This window comes from Symphalangus syndactylus, chromosome 5, assembly GCF_028878055.3.
Source record: "Symphalangus syndactylus isolate Jambi chromosome 5, NHGRI_mSymSyn1-v2.1_pri, whole genome shotgun sequence".
NCBI lineage: Eukaryota > Metazoa > Chordata > Mammalia > Primates > Hylobatidae > Symphalangus > Symphalangus syndactylus.
In genome coordinates this window covers 99952479-99975098 of record NC_072427.2, presented here as the reverse complement: position 1 = coordinate 99975098, position 22620 = coordinate 99952479, and the positions used below count along the sequence as shown (strand labels likewise).

At 37.4% G+C, this 22620-nt stretch overlaps 2 protein-coding genes across 9 annotated transcripts in view; one reads left to right on the top strand and one right to left on the bottom strand.

Annotated features, from left to right (window-relative positions):
• The window catches only part of LOC134736837 (dapper homolog 1-like), a 241552-nt gene that overhangs the window by 96730 nt on the left and 122202 nt on the right, over nt 1–22620 (top strand). For 3 of the 8 annotated variants that reach the window (XM_063640620.1, XM_063640625.1, XM_063640624.1), the window contains one exon: nt 8352–9426. The exons of 3 other annotated variants lie outside the window; for them this stretch is intronic. The gene's annotated coding sequence lies outside the window, so the exon portion shown is untranslated. Of the gene's footprint in view, nt 1–8351; nt 9427–22620 lie in introns of those variants that run through there. 2 more of the 8 variants (XM_063640623.1, XM_063640621.1) reach the window with 2 other exon arrangements.
• CLDN17 (claudin 17) lies at nt 7863–9099 on the bottom strand. The gene has a single exon (XM_055279432.1). The coding sequence runs from the start codon at nt 8909–8911 to the stop codon at nt 8237–8239; it is 675 nt and encodes a 224-aa protein (XP_055135407.1). The 5' UTR covers nt 8912–9099; the 3' UTR covers nt 7863–8236.

Sequence of the window (22620 nt, the reverse complement as noted above, 5' to 3'; positions counted from 1 at the left end):
CAAAAAGCCTGTGAGCTCTAATAAAGGAAGTTAAATGATAATAACCATGATTGGAGGTGAGAATCCATGCTTCTTTATATGAAACATGGAAGAGAGGGATTCACAAGATGAGAAGAGGGGAAAGAGATCTGTCTCAGTAAGCCAGGCAATTAGCCATTGGGTTAAAGTTTGTGAGTGTAAACAGGAAAGGAATAGGTGTTCAGTAATGTTTTAGAGCATAATGAGCAAGAATAGAGAAGATAAGAACCATAGCAGGAAGCATCTAAAGAGATGTTAGGTGAACACATGATTTATCATCCAAAATTGGATTTTTGAGAGAAAAAGAGAGTGCTATTAATTATTGCTCCAGGAAAACAGGAGCTAAGCCAGTATCGACATACAGTTATCTGTGTCTTAGAAGACTAAATGAATTGTGACACTTACAAAGGTAAAGAAAAATTGATCAAATTTTAAGCTTAGAAAAACATAATGAATATTACTTTTGCTAAAGTTTAAGGCCAAAAGGGCACCCAAGTGAAATGCTCTGTGGGTAGAGAAAGCAAGAGAACTATAAAGAGCTTAAAACCTGGATTGCTGGGAGATAATAATAGTAATTATATTTTACATTTACATAATGCCTTATGATTAAAATACTTTCACAGGCATTGCCTCATTTTATCCTTACAGTAGCCCTTCCAGGTAGAGAGACTGGTTACTATCCTCCTTATATGGGGAGAAAGAGTGCTACACAGAAGACAGCTTGCTCTTTCAAGATGCCTCATTATGGCTGGCAGGTGCAGTGACCTTGCTGTGTATCCCTGGAAAGGTTATATAACCTCTTTGAGCATCAGGTTTTTTTTAACCCATAAAAGAAGAGTAATAATGAAAATTAAATAATCTCTCTCTATATATGTATAGTTTATTTATATGAAATCTAACTTATGTATATATACACACAATATATATGTCTAGTTACAAGCATGTATTGTATGTTGGAAAAGATTATCCCTTTCCACACTCTGTATATGAGAAAGCTGAAATTCAGTTTGGTTGAAAGAGCCACATAATGAACTCCAATCTCCCAGTCCAGGGGTCTTTCTGCTAAGCCATTTGCCGATTACTGGCAGTTGAAATAACAGGAATGAATGAGTTCTCAAAGGAAGTAAGCGTATATATGATCTAGGGAAGGAAAAAAATACGTCTCTCAACATCCTAAAGAAAAGAATTCTCAATAATAATTTAAGGGAAAAAATTAAGAAAGGTTTGAAAAACAGTAACAAGTTTATTGAAACAAATGTTGACAATCTTAACGAATCTGACTTTTTTAGAGAAGTAAAAATGGAGGACATTTCAGGAGGTGCAGAATGCAATATAAATGGCAGCTCAAAGCTGGAAGGCAATAGGTCTGAGTTCGAGTTGAGGTTGATGGACTAGAGAAGAGGAGTAATCATTGATGCAAGGGAAGGTGAGTGAAAAGCTGAAGGGCAGGTCTTTCCTGAGATAGGCTGATTTCAGTCTGGACAATGTCTGATGAATGTAGTGAGGCCTAGATTGAGGTGGGGAGGAGTTAGCTAGACAGGCTTAACTGCTCTTGACCTCAGTTTCCTCCGTGATCCTTTTCAGTTTCACAATTGTATGATTCTGACCAAGCTGTCAGTTCTAGGGAAGAGGGAATGGAAAGGGGGCTTTATACATGGCAGTGTTGTCTCCAGTGCTTCTGACAATATTCATTACCAGTTAAATACCCGTGTTCTAAGAATTATTTTCCTCATGGTGAACCTGAATGTCCTTTTTTTCCCTCTGTACTCACTGAAATCCTCTTTCAATCACTGCAGTTTCTCCTCTCTCCCTTTTTTGTTTGTTTGCCCTGTTTTCTGGTTGTACCCTCTATTTATACTTTTAATTCTCCCTTATTATATGCCATCTATTTGTATTCTGAGAATCTGTTTGACAAATTTCTTTCCAGAAAACTCATACCCACAATTAACCTAGTTATTCAGTGTGTATGGGGGCATTTATTCCCTGAGAAAAGCATTCTTTGTCCCTCAAGCAGCCCAACCGTGATAAAATGTCTGATACATCTTTATTGTAGTAGTAGTTTTAGCCATTTTGCTATAGTCATGTCCATTTCATAATTTACTTTTTACTTAATATTTTACTAGTCACTTTTACTAGCCAATTCCAAGCTTCACTAATTGTAATCTGAATTCAGACCTAAAGATATTTTTTGTATCAGATTTTGTCCTCAACACTTTCTTAATGAGCCAGTATTTGTCCATTAGCTATTTTCTTGGAAATAATCCTGCTAAAAGAATACTAAAAACACAAAACTCCTTAAATCCAGTTAGGAATTGAACTTCTGATTTTCCCTAGATAAGGTGCTTCATATTATGGTTTACTTATTACTTTCTTTCTTCATTGATTCATCAATCATTCATTTTCTCAGCAAACAGTTGCCATCTCCTATGTGTAGTGTTTTGACATGCACTTACTAAACATTTTTTAAACACTGAACTTAATTTTTGTTTCAAGCCTACATGTTAGATAAACTTCATCTTACTCTCTGAGAGTGCAAAATTTTCCCAGGGTTGAATCTAAGTTCTGTGGGCCCGTGTCAAACCAAGTCATTGATTTGATATTTAAAATCTTCAGTTGTTCACCTTGGATTCCGCTGAGAAGCCCCCATTTCAGGATGATTTTCAGTTGTATCTGTCAAATAAAACCAGGAAAACTAAAATTATTCTAGATATTAAAATTAGTGGAATTTAATAGAGGGATTTGCTTACACAGGTTACAGGGAGAGTTATGAAACCGAGGAGAGGACTATGGAACCTCCCGTATACTAACAATAGCAGAAAGCTGCGACTTCCCAGATGATGAAGGAAAAGGGGGTATTGCCAGACCCAGGAATGGGGTTCACTTGGCAAAAGGCAGAACCTGGGCTTCAGTTGGGCCCTTCTGATAGCGCTGAAGGGTGGAGTGAGGGAAAGTTTATAGTCCCCTCTGCCTCCGTCCTCCAATCTGTCACCTAGCAGGTGGCAGCTGAACACAGGAGCTTGGGAAAACCAGCCTCAGTAGCCTATCTAGTATACTTGACTCTTGGAGCAAATATACCACTCCTCTGTAAGAGAAGATTTTTTCCAGAATAAGCTTCAAATTAACACGTTTTTATTATCTATACTTTAATAAACGTTTTTATAGACATTACTCTGAAGAAATTCCAGTGCCTTCATACAGGTTAGAACCACTTGAGCTAGCTAGCGTATAATCTATGCCTCCCATTTCGGTAGCACAGAAATTGCAAAGACAGGGAAACAGAACAGAACTCTGTCATTTTATCATGACTTGAGGGTTTTATTTGTTTTTAAAAAATTAAAACAGTAAAACAGAATGGCTGGAGAAAAATTATTTGAAAATCATGCCTTGCTGAATTGGAATATGGGAGAAAACTCTTTAACTTTGGCAACAGACCCATGAAGCCAAGTTCACGTGTGTCAGGGCGCATGGTGGTGTAGATTGCATCTTCCGTCTATTCATTTGTAGCATAGATGATGTCTCTTTATCTATCATCTATGTGTCTATCTAATCGTCTATTTATCAATCACTATCATTATCTCTCATCTATCAATCAATCCATCAATTGTCTAAATATTGTCTATTTATTATGTATCTGTCATCTGTCTATTAATTATTTGTCTCTCTATGTACCTACTATCTATTTATCTACCTATCTGCCTATCCATCTATCTTAGATTGCTGGGGCTCCCATATCACAAACTGTGTGGCTTAAACAACAGAAATTTATAGTCTCACCGGGCTGGAGGTTAGAATTCTGAGATCAAGGTGTCTGCAGGGTTAGTTCCTTCTGAAGGCTGTGAGGGAAGAAGCTGTTCCAGGCCTCTTTCTCTAACCTATAGATGACGATCTTCTCCCTATGTGCCTCTACATCACCTTTTCTCTGTACCTGTCTATGTCCAAATTTCCTCATGTTTTTATAAGAACACCAGTCATATATAATATCGTATCTTAATAATTTTATTTTAACCTAATTACCTCTATAAAGACCCTATCTCCAAATACAGTTGCATTTTCATTTATGCAGAGGTGAGATCTTTAACATATAAATGGGGAGAAGGCACATTTAAGCCCATAACACTACCTACCTCTCTGAGGAGTAATCACAATGATTGTTCCGAACTTACATCAAGAAATTACATTTTTTTGTTTGTTTTGATCTGGTGTTTTATCACTAACATTAATTAGAAAGGTCAGCATGTGAAGATAATAAAGAACAGACCCAATATTTAGTAGGTTTTATTATTGCTTTTCTATTATTTACAGAAAAAGCCCCCTCCTATTGCCTGTACCTGGGGAGGACCACTCTTACGACAAGCTCTTGGCACACAATCCCCAGCTGTAAGCATCAACATCCATAGGATACAGATTAGACAGAGGAGTGAAGGAGCAGATCTGAAGGCATGCAGGCATGAATGGGCCAGCCGCTTGTCCATGTGCATGACTGCTGTGTCTCACTTAGTCCCAGCCACTAGACCTTTTTGGGTCTGGCATGCTCTGTGCCCCTCTCAGATGGGCAGGAATTGTTCTTCTGCTCCCACGGCGTTCCAGCTGCGGGGAACTTGGCAAGATTATCTTTTAGGCTGTCAGACTAAATACATCACAGAGATGTCACTTATCCTCCAGCACTGTGAGGTCACAGGGAATACTTTGTTGACATCCTCAGCTCCACATGAGTCAGGACACAGATCATTTCTGCCCTTGGATTCTCAAACCCATCTGAGAGTTTATTATTCCCCTGTGCCCCAGTCCCCAGGAACTGGACTAGGGAGTGGCCACCAGGCTACTGGCAGGGTCACACTGGCATCTAGACCCTCTAAACTCTGCTCCTTATTATCATACCTTCATCCAAGGAAATCATTTTATACTCTTAATCTTAAAGATAACCATGTTATACTTGGCCCACGATCTCCTAAGAATCTGTGCTTTTTATACTTAAAAGCCAATAACTTTCTTTACATTTCTGAATTCCATAGTTTCATCTCTTCTCTGGGGGAAGAGGGAATGCATAGCAGTTAAACCCTCAAACCATTGTACTGTATGTATACTGTTTTTTGATCATTCCTCAAATTATTATTAAATATTATTAAATAACAACTTAGTCCTGTTGTTGAATTCTTGATTTGCATGTTAGCTATGTGACTTTGGCCAAGTCAGATGACCTTGTATTTCTCAGTTCTTTTACTTGGCATGTTTTGGTAATGATATCTACACTTTCTACAGCACATGGTGGTTACAAAGATCAAAACGGTTTAACAAAATGCTTTTAAATATAGCAAGATTTTTTACAAATGAAAAAGATTATTGGTGTGCATTTAATTAAATTTGTAAACTACAAAAGTATTACTCTCTTAAAACATCTTCAGCCATGTGTGATTAAATAATATTTTGTGATGTTAACTATTTTTCTATTTTCTGATGTTAAGTATTTTTCTCTCCTTATATTCTCCCTCTTTCCCTGATCCCACTCGCAAAGCATTTCACTGAGTATGTAGAAAAACGGAAGACAAAAGTAGCCTTGAAGAGTTTTAGCCTATGCATTTGCTTCTGAAAACCTCTGTGAAATTGCACAAGGTTTTTGACAGTGGAGAAGGAGAAGAAGGGTTACAGAGGCGACATTAGAAACATTTTATTGGGAAGTAGCCATTTTCTCTACCGCTGCTTGTGGATAGCTGGTAACCAGGTCAGCAGGTAAGGTACCTGGCTATGACTCTGGAGAATGGTACCATAGATCATCTCAGCACCAGCTATATTGGTATTTTCCAAAGTTCCCCAAGCAATTCTAATATGCAGCCAAGGTTGAAATCTACTGGTTCAAGCAGCCCAGAACAAGAGTCTCAAAAAAAAAAAAAAAAAAAAAAAAAGGCCAAATATGGCAGCACTGACAGAGCTAAGAAGCCTAAAAAGACTCTGTGGGCAGATAAAATAGACATCTTCTCGGATACCTGCAGGGACTGATGACCATGGACTGACCCCAGAAACCACCATGGAACACTGCTTAGCCCTGCATAAGATCCTAACAACTGTATAACATGTGGGGAAGTACTCAAGAAGTTGAACTTGAGTTAAATTTTAGAAAATAAAGATAAATTTTGTGCACACCGGGGTTTGTAGTAGGAAATGTGCATTCTTAATGCATCTTTAAATTCATGGAAAATTAGTAAAATTTATTTTTGGTGTAATTGGAAAAATACTACAGCAGAGTGGAGCAGGGAAAAATAATCTTTCCAAAGCTACACATTGATTAATGGAAGGGCAAGCAACAAAAAACTTAGTTCCTGAGATGTTACCACATATTCAATAGCTAATATTATCTTATAATTGCACCAAGTGTTATACCTTTTTACTCTTTGATCCTCTGGTTAGCAGAATAACATACTTCCCCATTTAGGCTGAGGAATCCATTCTTGTAAAGCTAATTACTTCTAGGTGAGCCAAAAGGTAAGAAAAATGATTCTATGACAACCTATTTGTCTGTAAAAGAAAAATGACTCTTCCAACATACCCAATATTAGGCCTTTCTGAATCAAGTCTGATTAAAAAAATCAATCTTAGGAAAAATTCATCTTAATCACCATTTTTCTTATTTTTATTGCTAATCTTTGAAGATATTTACACTTGTGTGATCTTATCATTTAATGTTACCAGTGTTTTAAATACAGTTTTAAATTACCAGGGGCTTCACCTACTGACGTCTTGCTGGTGGTTTGTAGAACACAGTGAAGGTTGGATATTAACATCCAGGCTTGAGGTATCCCTGATTTAATGTTTCAGAGTTACTAAGTGATCTTGTGAGGACAGAAATTTATTCTAATTGACCCCACAGCTAAATATATCAACATCATTGTAATCTATTTTATTTTATTACAATAAGGATGAAGATGCAATAAATATTTGGTGAGCAAATTCAAGCTTCTCATTGCAATTATATACTCAAAATTAAATACATTTTTATTACAAAATAAGCACAATATTTGAAGAGTTAAAACTGAACATATAAACATTGATTGATTCACAAGATGTAAAAGCTATTCAGAAGCAACCCATGGGGGTGATCTTGCCTCATAAACACACCCCACTCACTCTCACCCCACATGACCCACCACACTTTTAACCCTGATATTGATATGGGAAATGAAGAACTGAGAAAATCATGTGTGTAATTCAAGCAAAACAAAAATACCTTCACCATACCTATTTGTTTAGTAGAGAATACAAAAAAGGTATTTATCTCAGCCTGACTAATTGTCTGAATCATTACCTTGATTCTTTGAATTGCTTAGCATGTTTATACCTGTGCAATGACTAAAGAATAAAACAAGGAAAAGAAACCATTCCCTTCAACGCCCAAACTGCAATTCTCTAATTGGGACCATATAACCTCTAGATAAGAATTGAGTGTTAATAGCCTCCCATTGATGCGTCTTATCAAGATAGATGCTTCTGTTTGCTTGACATGCAGATGATAGGCTATGAAAAATGTTAGTTTTCATTTATAAATTATTTTCCTTTAAACAGTAATTCTAGGTGAGTTTAACTGTATAAATTAGAGATCTTAAAATCTGTCTTCTTAATTGTCTTAAGAGAAATCAGAGCTCCCTTTTCACTAAAGTGTCTAATTTTTATTGTGTGTGTTCCTAAAGGAACAAAGCCTTTCATTAGATGGACATTTTCATATTTTGACAAATTCAGCTAAAAATTATTGTTTGATATCTACAATTTTCCATGGTAGTCTTTTAAAAAAGGTCATCATTTAGTTGTTAGCATGTAGTACAAGAAACAATGTAGAGGAAAAATAATAGGTTACATTTTAGAATAGGTATATGTTTTATTGTTATAGAGTATCAATTTCAACTTTAGATTCTTATCAGATAATATATGATGGTCAAAAAGTAGTAGTCCATCATTGTACACTTGCCAATGATTATGGGTATACTTGAATTTAGAATATGAAAATTGGAACAGCGATTGAGTCCAACAATAGTCAATGCATTTAATACACCTGAAGTCAGAATGTCCAAGTAAGTCATTTCCATTCCTACCACCAGTAACAAATTGAAACTTTCATATCAGTTTAAATCTAGACATAAAGCAAGTTCTCCTGCCTCACATACTTACAGTTTCTAGCAGCACTTTATAAAAAACATTGACCGTAGTCCATACTTGGAGCCAAAAGAGGGCATTAGACATAACTGGTGGAGGTCTTACTAAGCATTGTCCTGTTTCTTCGCTTATCTGTGTGTGGCACACAGTAGCCAGGCACTGGATATCTGTACCCTTGTTTCTTTCTGTTACAGCAGCAAAATCCACAAAGCAGACCCCCTCCAATGAAGAGGACAGCAGCGCTTGCCCAGCCAAGGAAAAGTGCTGCTCCCAGCTCTCGTTTCTGACCTGTGTGAATGGCTGGGTTGTAAAAATCTCTGATGATTATATTGGCTGTCCAGCTCACCGGAATCAGAACGAAGATGCCCGTCAGGATGAAGAGGACTCCTGAAGTTCCCAGAAGGTATGCTTTGGCCCTCTCGTTAGAGCCTGTGCACTGGACCTGCTTCATGCCACAGATGCCAATAAGTAGGGCGATCAAGGAGAGAGCAACAGCCACACACATGAGGGCCCGGGCTGTTTCCAGGGCAGGCGGGAGAGCCAACAAGGAACTATAGAACTTGCATTGCAACCGGACCCTGGCTTGTCGGATGCAGTTCATCCAGAGCCCTTCCCAGAGCCTCTCAAAGACAATGATGTTGCTGCCAACAAAAGCTGATACTCTCCACTGAGGCAGAAGGGTTGTGGCAAGAGTCCCCACCATGCCAAGGAACCCAAGAACCAGCCCAGCAATTTGCAAGGGATAAAATGCCATTGCCTTTACTTTGAAGACTGGTTCAATTCGGAGTGGTAGAAGATGCTCAAGATGTAGAACGTGGAAGCCTCTTGAGTCTAGAGAAGTCTTTGATGATGTTCTTCTTGGCTGCTGCCCATAACGTTTTAGTCCAAATCAGTAGCTGTGACTGAACTTGGCCTAACTAGAAGTACCTGTTGTAAATGCATATTGCCTTTTTTCATACACATTCATTTCTGTATGGATTATTTACTAGTCTTATATAATTGTTTCCCAGCCAATAAGAAGGTAGCTAGGGGTGTGTCAAGAAATACTGCATTCAAGTTTAGGATTTCTCATATTATTATTGCCTTAGCAATGCTGTAATTAAGTGTCAAAGTTTCCATTGTGAATTGCTAATTACAGAGCTGAAACTTCCTGTGTAAAAATCACTCTGATATAAAAGTGTAAATATATGTGTTAAGACACAGCCGAAGACAATGCCAAAACCTTGTGAGTTTATTGGAGAGTAATTAAAAAACATTTTGGACTTTAAACTATTACTTTATTCTAGTGTAAGCCACTTTTCCTTAAGATGGTAATCAATTCTGGCTTTAATAAAGATGCCTCAATAGGGAGAAATGTTTAGGTATTAGTTTCAAGACACACGAAAACTACTGATACTTAGGAGGAGCCCTAAGCAAGAAATTAACATTTCATAGTTTATTCTTAAGATCCAGAAAAGAAGAAAATAGAGAAGTAGTCTTTATAATTAATTTGAATGAACTGTTAATTATTACATTAACTGTTAAGTAACACCTCTCTCTCTATTGAAGTAATGTTTAGTATGGAAACTTTCATTCAATGTTTCTTCAATGGCAGCTTGAAATATATCACATTTATTAAAGCCAAACACATACCTTTCACTTTTATGGAACAATATAAAAGTGGCCCTTGAAATTGGCTATGCAGTCACTTAAAATTTAGACGCTAGAGAACATTTTAGTGCTGGAAGTTATCTTCAAGGCCATCAAACTTCAGACCCTTATTTGCCAGATGAACGGGAGGTGGGCAAAGTGTTTGGCTGAGACAAGCCATGTGGTAACTGATCCAGGAACAAGCCCAGCTCTGTAACTCACTGTGCTTACCTCCTCTGTCTAGTCTGGTTCAAAAATAGGAAGGAGAGATGCTTTTTCCAATCTTTTCATATAAGTGGGACTAAACCTAGTGGAAATTTAACACTATCCTTTCTATAGTTTTTCAAATGGTTTTCAAGGAAGAAAAATTCAACTGAGATTATTTCAAAATTCCAGTCAAGTTGTAGCTTCTGACTGCCGCTTTCTTGCCATTCCCTAGAGGCAGTGGGGAGCTTCATGTGGGAGAAGTGGACCCTTTTCCTTTTTCTTTTACATCCCACTGGCAAGGGATCTATCGTAAGGATGAAAATGTCTCCAAAGCAAGCATGCCAACCACACTCCAGGTGGGAGGCATTACAGTTTGCAAAATGTCCTCCATTTCAGTCAATTACAGGCCAAAGATTTAATGGGTGGTCCAAAGACATCCAGATTTAAAGAGTCCACTCATTGAATTAATGAATGTGAAAATCATTGAGTTTTCAGAATGATTGGTCTGAGAACTCCCTCTCTAAGGAATGTGAGTCATTGAGCAAACAGATGACTTCTGTGTCGTTAACAGTTTCCCAACACCGGATTGGATGAAGCGTTTCCTTGGCCCTTTGTTGATGGTTACTGAGACATAGGCTTAACCATTCCCTCCCTGACAGGATTTTCCAGCATTACTCTGACTTGTTACTTCTGGGTCCTCTTCCTCCTTCTAGTTCCTCTTCCTCATTCTACTTCAGTTTTATTCCTATGTTCATTTTGTCCTGGAAGTTTCCAGTGCTTTTTTCCAATTATTTGCTTTCTTATCAGCTAGAGCATATTGTCTGTATTATAAGTGAGGACATGTGTTTGTTTAAGATATGGAGATACCTCCTAAATATAAAAATAAACTGAGGCTGGGTACAGTGGTTCACATCTATAATCGCAACACTTTGAGAGGCTGAGGCAGGAGGATTTTTTGAGCCCAGGAGTTTGAGACCAGCCTAGGCAAATAGTGACACTGTGTTTCTACAAAAAAATAAAAATTAGCTGGATGTGGTGGCATACACCTGCAGTCTCAGCTACTCGGGAGGCTGAAGTGGGAGGATCGCTTGAGCCTAGGAGGTCAAAACTGCTGTGAGCTGTGATTGCTTTACTGCACTCTGGCCTGGGCAACAGAGTGAGACCCTATTCCCAACCCCCAAGAAATGAATAACCTGAAAAACATAAATAACATAGGAGCTCTTGGTCTTTGCCTCTTACCGACAAAGCCAATTGTTAAAAACATTTTAACCTTCTCTCCTTCGTATTTAGGGGAAGATATGGCTTTCCTCTCCAACCTTTCTATGAATCTCATCCCCTTCTACCTCTTCAGTGGGACTTGCCCTATTGATCATTCCCTCCTTTCATTGTACTAACACCTTCTCCCTCTCTCTGAGGTGTCCCTTAGAAAATAAACATACTCAATTTTCTTCTATTTTAAAACTCCATCTTGGTACATATACATCATGGAATACTATGCAGCCATATAAAATAATTACATCCTCTCGTTTACAGCAACATGGATGCAGCTGGAGGCCATTATCCTAAGTGAATTAATACAGGAACAGAAAACCAAATTTCACATGTTCTCACTTATAAGTGGGAGCTAAACATCAGGTATGTGTAGAGATAAAGATGGCAACAACAGACACTGGGGACTACTAGAGAGGGAAGGGAAGAGGGAGAAAAGGGTTGAAAAGCCAATGATTGAGTATTATGCTATCTGGTTGATGGGATCATTCACACCCGGATCTCAGTATCCGTAAACGACTTACACATGTGCAACCTCCACCTCCAGGGTTCAAATGATTCTCCTGCCTCAGCCTCCCTAGTAGCTGGGACTAAAGGTATGTGCCATCTGTAAAATAAAAGTTGAAATTATAAAAATGTAAGAGAAACGAATAAAAATAATAAAATAAAATAAAATGAAATTTCATCTTGCCAGATCTGTATTCCTTGCCATGTATCTCGACACATCTTTTGGTCCTCTCTCACATTTCCCACTGCTGTACACATTGAAATCTGCCTTTAGTCATCATGCTACCCACAAACACCTTCCTAGAAATGTTATAGACTTCTTGGACATCCTAACTACTATCTTTACCAAAACGCTTCCATATTTCTGATTATTGCTATTTCAGTAAAGGTCACAACAAACCACTGTCTTCTACAGTGAAGGGCATTGTGTCAGGGCACCTTGACAGTGAAGGGCATGTGCTCTGGAGAGAGATTTGGTTCAGTCTTGGCTTGATGCCTTAGCCATCCATCTCAGGCATGTTTCTGAATCCCCCCCAAAAGTGCCTGTTCTACAAAATCAGGATAATAATAACATCAAATTCACAGGGCTGCCTTGAAGGTTAAATGGAATGTGTGCAAAGAACCTGGTCCTGAGCAAACACCCAGGTAAAGTTTTCTGTTAATATTTGTCTCATTTGTTTTTGTTGTATTATCGTCCTTATTACTTCTCCGCATACGCATTCTCACTCTTCTTTCTGTAGGTGCCCTTCACCATGTTTGTTTTGTTTGTTTTCTTCCAGACTTCCTGACATACCTCAGTACTCTCACTCGGCACACTCTCCCTAAGGCACCTCACCTATGTCTGCACAGCATTACCTACCTTCTGCCAGGCTGTAAGTTCTGAATCTGTTGTCTTTAGCCCATGCCTGTTTCTGTTTGTCACCCTCAGCTCATTTGTCTCTCTTCTTCTTTAATAAATATGTGCCTAGAGTGGACCCTGTGATGTTCCATCCAGATGTCTTTTTCAGCTGCTTAGAGTGCTGTGGGCAGAACACCCTCAGCTCTCAGCTTCATTCAGGTATTACCTGGAAATAGGCATGTTACTCAGATTATTCCCCATTCATAGATGTAGCCCATATCCCGTGACTCATCAATATGGTCCTGACCACTAGCCCTGTTAGCCCCATGGGGTTAACACTCAGGGGCTATTCTAGCTCCAGAGCTCACTGTGTGGTCAGATAAGGCCTTCATTAGCCCTGCATCCCAACTAAACTTCTCTATATGGCCAATCCTCTTCCTTCTCTTCTTTTCCTAAGGTGTTGATCTCATAATAAACATAATGCACACTAATCTCTGCCTCAGAGTCTCATGCTCAGGGAAACCAACCATTGACTGACGCCTTATTCAAATGGATTAAATATGTTTTCTGTTCTATGCTGTGTCTTAGTTCATCCCTTTGACATTATTCATCTGTACCATTTCAAGAATGTCTTACGTAACCTCCTTGCCTCTGCCCTTTCTTACTACTTTCCGATTCATTTTCTATTGAAGAACCATAAAACCTTGTGGAATCAAACTCTGTACATGCCACCACCTTACTTAAAATTTTTCATTATTTCTCTATTGCCTATAAAATAAGATCCAAATTCCTTAGCATGACACAAGAGACCAATTTTTGAATGACCCCTGCTCAAATTTAAAACATAGCCTCTCACCATGACTCCATTCCATGTCTTCATGGAGCTTACATTTTAGTGAACATGATAAATACTAAACATGAAATTGCCAAAATACATATTATTAAAAATTAAGGTATAGCTATGGTTAAAAAATATATGGTATAAACAGAAATGATTTTAACTTTAACTAAGGGTTCTCTAATGAAGGAAGTCACTCTGAAAACACAATATTTAAACTGCAACCTGAAGCTTGAGTAGGAATTAGCCAGATAATTCAACAAAGAGAGAAAGAGAATTCTGGGCACAAGAGACCATCTGGGTAAAAGCACTGCAGGCAAAGAGAGTTTGGGTCTAATGCAAGTGGAAGACCAAGCCAGAGGAGGGTGAGAGAATTGAGATGAGGTTGCAAATGTAGACAAGGTCCAGATATGCAAATAATATGAACCATGTAATAATCTAAGAGCAATACAAAGCCAGTTAAAGATTTTCGGCATGGGACTCACACAATCAAGACTCAAGTCTGCTTAAAAACAAAACAAAAGACCATGTGCGGTGGCTCACGCCTGTAATCCCAGCACTTTGGGAGGCTGAGGCGGGCAGATCAAGAGGTCAGGAGTTCAAGACCAGCCTGACCAACATGGTGAAACCCTATCTCTACTAAAAATATGAAAATTAGCCAGATGTGGCGGCACATGCTTGTAATCCTAGCTACTCAGGAGGCTGAGGCAGGAGAATCGCTTGAACCCAGGAGGCGGTAGTTGCAGTGAACCAAGATCGCAGCACTGCACTCCAGCCTGGGTGACAGCAAGGCTTTGTATCAAAAAAAAAAATAAAAAAAAACCACACACACACAGAAAAAAACACCAGACACCAAAACAATATGGCTATTTTGGAGAAATTAATTAGAAAGAACAAAATTGAACATGAAGAAACCAATTAGAAGGTTATTGTGATAGTCCAAGTGAGAGATGATAGAAGCTGGATTAGAGTAGGGGCAATGTAGGAGTGGATGGCTTTACACTATGTAGAGGAGCTACAATTGGTGAAGGTGGTTGATGGACTGGAGGTAGTGGAAAGTTTCAAAGATGCCTGTTATATTGTTGGCATGAGCATCATTGTACTCAGGGTTGCATTTACCATGACGTGAGACACTGAAGGTTGAGTGACCTTTTAGAAAAAGATTAAGGGTTCACTTTTTAGATGTGAAGTCTGAGCTGCCTGTGAGCCATACCAGAAAATAATTTATAGGAATTAGATGTTTTGGAGCACTTAGGGACAATCTGGGCTGTAACATATGCAAGAATCCATAACCTCCATCCTGTCCACAAATTATCTCTGATTAAATCACAATCAGTGAGACGAATCTGCTAATAAGGGCTGCTGACTAATTGTATTCTTATGTCTTCCTGAGACTTGTACTGAGGTCTTAGGGAATCTAATTTAAGTTGAGGAGTTTTTTGCTTTCCTCTGTAAAAATGTGTTAGTTTTACTTGTAGCATCAGCTTGAAATGAATAGGAGTAGAGGTATAACATCCGAATGGAAAAATTAGGACACAAAGCATCCTCCTCTTGCCTTGTCTCCCCTTTCAGGGGTTCCAAACCAGAAAATATTAAAACATTCTCACAACTTACTGTATGTCTATTTTGTTTTTTTGTTTGTTCTTTTTTGGAGATAAAGTCTCATTCTGTCACCCAGGCTGGAGTGCAGTGGCACAATCTCGGCTCACTGCAAACTCCACCTCCCAGGTTCAAGCGATTCTTCTGTTTCAGCCTCCTGAATAGCTGAAATTATAGGTGCCCACCACCATGGCCAGCTAAGTTTTATATTTTTAGTTGAGACAGGGTTTCGCTATGTTGGCCAGGCTGGTCTTGAACTCCTGACCTCAGGTGATCTGCCCACCTCGGCCTTCCAAAGTGCTGGGATTACAGGCATGAGCCACTGCGCCCATCCTGTGTGTCTATTTTGAAAGAGAATGCCCTGTCTCCCACAGTAGCCAGTTCAAATTTTAACAAATACATAAGAGTCAAAAAAGCTTTAACTGGATGCCCATTAGGCTGATTTGAAGTTGTATTTAAGTATATTTATGCATACACACACACACACACATACACACATCCCTACTCTGTTATTGCTTATTGCATTGTTGACTTTCATATATCTGCTCCCTCTACCTAAAGTACTTTCTCAATTCCCTCTTCATGTCAGCACATGCACATTGTCCACTTAATGCTTACTCATTCTTCTTTGGATTTTGGTCCAAATTTAGTTACAAGAGAAACTTGCCCTGAATTCTCAGATCATATCAGCTTTGACAAAATCCCCATCCCTGCCATTTTTTTAGTCTTTCATAGTATTATGCATTTGTCTTCACAGCATTTTTTCACAAGATCTATATAAATATACATTTCCATTCATATTTAAAGTCATTTCCCATCTGAAGTACAGATTCTATAAGAACAGAGACTTGTGTCCATTATCTATTCTATTCTATTCTATTCTATTCTATTCTATTCTATTCTATTCTATTCTATCCCATTATATTACCATTCTATTCTCAGTGCAGATCACGAATTCCCTGATCCATAGTTGATGCCCAAGAAATATTGTTTGAATGAATAATGAAGTAATTGATCAATACAGTGTTTATTTAGCTGGGCCGTCCTTCAATTTAAGGTTCAGTGTTTAACTATATTTTCCTAAATTATAAATTTTCAGTTTGAGTACTTTTCTACATCAGTAAAGACTGGATTTATATAATGAAATATTATCTTATTTGTTTGTTCTTTTTTAAAAAACAACAACAGTTTTGTATTCCAGAAATGCATTCAGGGGTGACATAAAACCATCTAAATAAAGTTTAATACCACCACCCACACAATCAAATTTATCCCATTAACTCACATTGTGAGCTCACATTTCAACTATTTTAAATCTACTTGCAAATCAGCATTGCAAAAACACTTTTCTGTGAAGCCAATCCAGAAAATCCAGAGTCCACTCCAGGCAAAGCAAATGTATTAATTGTATGTGTTTTCACTTCTGTGCACAGATTTGAGTATATACTATAGCAATCTTTAATCTTTGAATTTATCCTTCTCCTTCTCTTCTTCCCCCTTTTATTTTTTGCATTTCAAATAGCTGCCAAAATAATTTAAGAAGACTAGTAAAAAAAAAAAAAGACAGCTTGTGATTCATGCAAAGAAAATGAGGATTTTGGTGACAGGGTAAAACAAAGCTAGGCAATAAAAGATAAAAATGGCAGGAGGTTTGTTCACAAAATAAATGCCACATTTGCTAAACATTAGCCATGAATTTGCCTGTAAAGATTTTAGGAGCAAGGCAGAGAGTCTGTGCAACAAAAAACCATTTTTTTCAGGAGTTGTATAACTCTTCATGCCTCTGACACTAGAAAGAAATTTCTTTCATTGTGTAATACAATAAGCAACATTTTTATAGTAAATAAAGTTGCCACATTTGCCCTGGTGTTTCTTATTTTTACTGGAGCCCAAAGAATGTGGTCCAGGTGTTCAGGTCTTAAACATTTATATCAGTGGTTCTCAGCCCTGACTTCATACTGGAATCACCTTTGGGATCTTTGAAACAATAGCAATGCCTGGGCCCCACCCCAGACCTATTAAACCAGAACCTGGAGGTGGGGCTCTGGAATCAGCATTTTTATTTTTGTTTTTGTTTTTGTTTTATTTTGTTATAGTTGCATCAGTATTTTCAAAGCACCCCCTGCAATACTAACATGCAGACTGGAATCAGAAGCACTCCTTTGAGTTTCCATTCCAGTGGTTCTCATTTTTGGTTTTTAACTGGAATTATATAGAGAGGCTTATTAAAACTTATCAGGTTCCACATCAAACCAATGAAATCAAAATAGCTAAAGATGGGACGAGGCACCAGGTTTTTTTTTTTTAAGTGTCTTAGATGATTCTAGTAGGCAGCTGGGGTTGAGACCCCTGACCTATAGTGAATAGATGGATTGTATACCCTGAAGGCAACTTTGCATTACTATGGTTTGTTATGGTTTGTCCCAGTAAAACTTTTAAGGCTTAAGAGTAACTTTGAAGTTATACCCCTTGAGAAGAACCTAGAGGGTAAAGATGGTAAATTTAACCATTAATGGTTAAATTCAGTTTTAAATGAGTAGGTGGTAAAAAAGCTTTGAAATAAAAGAATTCTATAGAATTCATTGCTCTTATGTTATTTTTAAAAAACAGGGAGGGCATGACATTTATCAATTATAATTAAAAACACTTTAACTAACTGGGGCATTAGCAAAGTGCTTCTCAACTGTGAATGATATTCAAATAGCTTAGAAAAACAAGTTTTTTAGAAACATATTTATGATATATTACTTCAACTATTTTCAGATAAAAACATGGTATAAACTTTCAAAAACCATAAAACCAAAACAATTATAAATACGAACAAACAGTACATGCAATAATATTTAAATTATTAATGTTACTTCTATTTGGTAGACAATCCTGAGCTTTTTAAGATTAAATTCTGGATGTTAGATTTACTAGAAGAAAGATGTCTTTTCATAATTTGTCCTCTACTTCTCATTTTTTATTTATTAGATTTCAAGTGTGGTACACCATTGTTTGAGGCAATCATTTATTACTGCCATTTTTTTTTTAACAGTGAGATTGTCCTTAATGTGATTCAATATTCTGATGAGCCAAAACATTTGAGTCATGCCTCTAAGTAAAATACAAGCAAATTAAAAAATACTGTTCTTTATTGCATATTTACTTCTACACTTACTACTTTTTTTTTTTTTTTTTTTTTTTTGAGACAGAGTCTTGCTCTGTCGCCCAGGCTGGAGTGCAGTGGCGCAATCTCGGCTCACTGCAAGCTCCGCCTCCCGGGTTCACGCCATTCTCCTGCCTCAGCCTCTCCGAGTAGCTGGGACTACAGGCGCCCGCCACCACGCCCGGCTAATTTTTTGTATTTTTAGTAGAGACGGGGTTTCACCGTGGTCTCGATCTCCTGGCCTCGTGATCCGCCCGCCTCGGCCTCCCAAAGTGCTGGGATTACAAGCGTGAGCCACCGCGCCCGGCCCTACACTTACTACTAATGAGCTGCACAAAGGTCAGATCTGCTCCTTATATTTGGTCCAAATATGAGAAAAGTGCAGAAAGATTTTTTTTATTTTGTATTGTCTATTTCTGTATATTGTAAAGACTCAATACCTTACTAACTGGCTTTGTAACTCTACATATGTACAGGATCACATGACCATATTTGACCTTTATTTTATAACTTAATAAAGTAAAGATTAATTTTAAATATACTGCAAGTTCTCACCGCAAAAAATCATATTGTGTAAATGACAAAAATAATGTAACCAGTAACCACGTTATGCAGACCAAATGTACTTATTTTAACATTTAGACAGGTCAACCCAAAGGAAATCAGATGCATATCAAGAACATTCAATGTGCAACATTTTTATTTCAGTGAATAACTTGGGCCAATGTGATTATTAACACACTGCTAAATCTGGAACATGGATTCATACAGCAGTAGGAAGTATAGTTATCATTCAGATAATCCAAAGTAACTAAAAACTCTAATTGAGTAGATGTGTCTCTCTAAATATTTTGGAGACTTCCAGGTTCCTATAGATATCAGTATAAAAGATGCCAAGTTGTCTTTCTAAACCTCTGTTCCTGCTTTTGCATAAATGAATTAAATGAGATAAATAACATAAGTAAGTTAACTAGGTGAAAACAATAAATATATTTTCCATATACTAATTTTATAGTCAAAAATTGATCAAAATATGTTTGTTTAATAATTGTTTTTATTGACATTCCTTTAAGGTAACCTAAATAGTCAATTTTATTATACTTTAATACTTTATGCAGACTATTTTTAGAATGGCTTTAGTTTTGCAAAAATTAAGATAGCACAGAGTGTTCTTTTTTTTTTTCTGAGATGGAGTCTTGCTCTGTCACCCAGTCTGGTTTGCAATGGTACAATCTTGGCTCACTACAACCTCCACCTCCTGGGTTCAAGTGATTCTCCTGCCTCAGCATCCCAAGCAGCTGGGATTACAGGCACGTGCCACCCAACCTAGCTAATTTTTGTATTTTTAGTAGAGACAGGGTTTCACCATGTTGGTCAGGCTGGTCTTGAACTCCTAACCTCAGGTGGTCCGCTCACCTCGGCCTCCTAAGGTGCTGGGATTACAGGCCTGAGCCACCTCACCCAGCCTGCCTAGTACAGAGTGTTCTTATACCCCACACTCACTTTCCCTTATTACTCACTGTAGATTGAAATAGAGTGTTTCTCACAATAAATAAACCAATATTCATACTTTCTTATTAACTAAGCTCATAATTTATTCAGATTTTTTAGTTTTTAGCTAATGTCCTTTGTTTATTGCAGGATCCCATCCAGGGTGCCAAATTACCTTTGTCACGTCTCCTTCCTTAGGTTTCTCTTGTCTGTGACAGTTTCTCGGATTTTCCATTTTTGATGACCTTGACAGTTGAGGAGTACTACCCAGTTATTTTGTAGGGTGACCTTCTATTGGAATCTGTTTGATGTTTCTCTCATAATTAGACTAAGAGTACGAATTTGGGGAAAGAAGATCATAAAGTACCATTTTCATCACATTATATCGAGTACATACTATCGATATGATTTATGACTGTTGGTGCTGACCTTGTTCATCTGGCTGAGGTAGGGTTTGTCAGATTTCTCCACTGTTAAGTTACTCTCTTCCACTTTCCATACTGTACTCTTCAAAAAGAACTTACTATACACAGCACACACTTAACGAGTGGAGTATAACTGTTTGGAATTTTTTTGCGTATGAGATCTTTTATCCCCCATTTATTAATTTATTCAATCACATAATTACATCACAATGGATTCATGACCTATGTTTTATTCTTTGAGTTGTAATCCCAAACCACTTTGCTTTCTTGCTCAAATTGTTCTAGCTTTGGCCACTGGAAGTTCTTTCAGTTGTTTTCTTTTTTATTTTTGGAGACAGGGTCTCACTTTGTCACTCAGGCTGGAGTGCAGTGGCAGGAACACGGCTTACTGCAGCCTTGACCTCGCAGGCTCAAGTGATCCTCTCGCCTCAGCCCCCAAGTAGCTGGGCCTACAGGCACTCTCCACCATGCCTGGTTAATTTTTGTGTTTTTCGTAGGGACAGGGTTTTGCCATGTTGCCCAAACTGGTGTCAAACTCCTGCGCTCAATCGGTTCTCCTGCCTTGGCCTCCCAAGATGTTGAGATTATTAGGAGTGAGCTATGGCACCTGGCCTCAGTTGTTTCCTAAGTGCCTTTAAAATAGCACTTCCTTTCTTTATAGCACTACAAAATGCCCCATGTTCATCTTTTGTATTTCTTGACCCAACCCCCAAACCAGCCATTTCTCCATTTATTTTAATCCACTCTGCCAACATAGCAAAGAAATATATGCATGTCTACTAAGCTGTGAATACACACAAGCACACTTATTCAAACATATTTAGACCCCAAATCCTTGCAATTATTGATTTACTGACTTTGTAAGCACAATGAGAATAGATGCCTTAAACTTATTATCTGATTTCTTTCTAGCAACAGACAAAATACCAGGCATGTAAATTAGTGCAAGATGGCCGTACAGTTTATTGGATAAATAAAGGAATAGTCTATTTCTGTTAATTATATACTATGACTTTTTAAAATTTTATTAAGTATCTTTCTATGAGATATTTTTTAGGGCTAAGTATCAGTCTATTATATCACTCTTTATTAGTATAAGCATTAAAGATAAAATATATAAAGCATCTGATTCAATGCTGAACTAATAGGATGTACACAAGAAAATCCTTTATCCAATCTCCCGTAGCTTGTTTCTGATATTTAAATTACCTAAATTGTCTTTTGAGCCATTCTGATTATTTTCTTGGACTTGTAATTATCAGACCAAATAACACATAATACAAATACTATACAAAATATTGGTATATATTTTTAATTGCTTTATTCCAGCAGTTGTTTGAAAGTATCCAAATACTCTGTTTCTTCACCATCACTGTTACGATACAATGAAAAATTTCAATTTAACAAGTGAAATATTGTATTTTCTCATTGTTAGAAATGACATTTCTTTGCTTACTGGTGAGGCAAAACTACTATTTTTCATGTCTCTTCAACATATTCATTTTCTTTGATCATTTTTGCTTTTGGCATATGTGCTTTAAAATTATAGTAACTCTTTACATAGTAGAAATAAGAATATGAAATCTAAATCCACGTAAATAGCTTTATTTGTTGTCTGCCTTTTAATTTTATTTATGCTTTCTTTTGATATAGAAGCTTTACACAGTATTTATATAATACTGATGTATTACAGTAAAATCAGTTAATATTTTCCCTTATGCTTTCTATTTTTCTTGAATTCCTCTGTACATTCTTCTATAACTGTTCTAGTTCTCAGGAAGATCTGTCCATATACATTTTAATGCATGATGTGAGAAGAGGAATTCATTCTCTTTTTCACATTTTTTAGTTTTCATCTATGCCTTTTATTTATCAATACTTTTTATTGAAAAAGCTATTGTCTTACTTTTTTTCAACACATTCTCTTTGTTATATACTCTAGTAAGCAGAATAGTGGTTCCCCAAAGATGTTCACATCTTAATCCCTGGAACCTGTGACTATGTTAGTTATACAACAAAGAAGAATTATGTCTGAAGTTGAACTTCAGTGACTGCAGATGACCTTAAGATAGGGAGATCATCCTAGATCAGCGGGATAGATCTGAAGTAATCAAGAGGATCCTTAACTTGGGAAGTGGAACGGGACGAACCGGAGCGATAGCAGCATGTGTGGCTTTCAATATGGAGGATGGAAGCCACAACCTGAGGAACACAGGCAACTTCTAAGAGCTGGAAAGAGCAAAGAAACAGATTCTCCAAAGCTTCCAACAGGAACACAGTCATACCGAACCCTTGATTTTAAATTCGAACGCCTCCATTCCTGTCTATCACTTTACTCTGCTTTATGTATTTTTAATTACTTATCACTATCGCGCATTATATAATGAATCTATATGTTGATTTTTAAATTGTTTTTCTGCTCACTCTAAATAAACTCTGAGAATAATAACCTATTCTGTTTTATGTATTAATATATTCCCAATATTTAGACAGGTGCCAGGAAGATAGT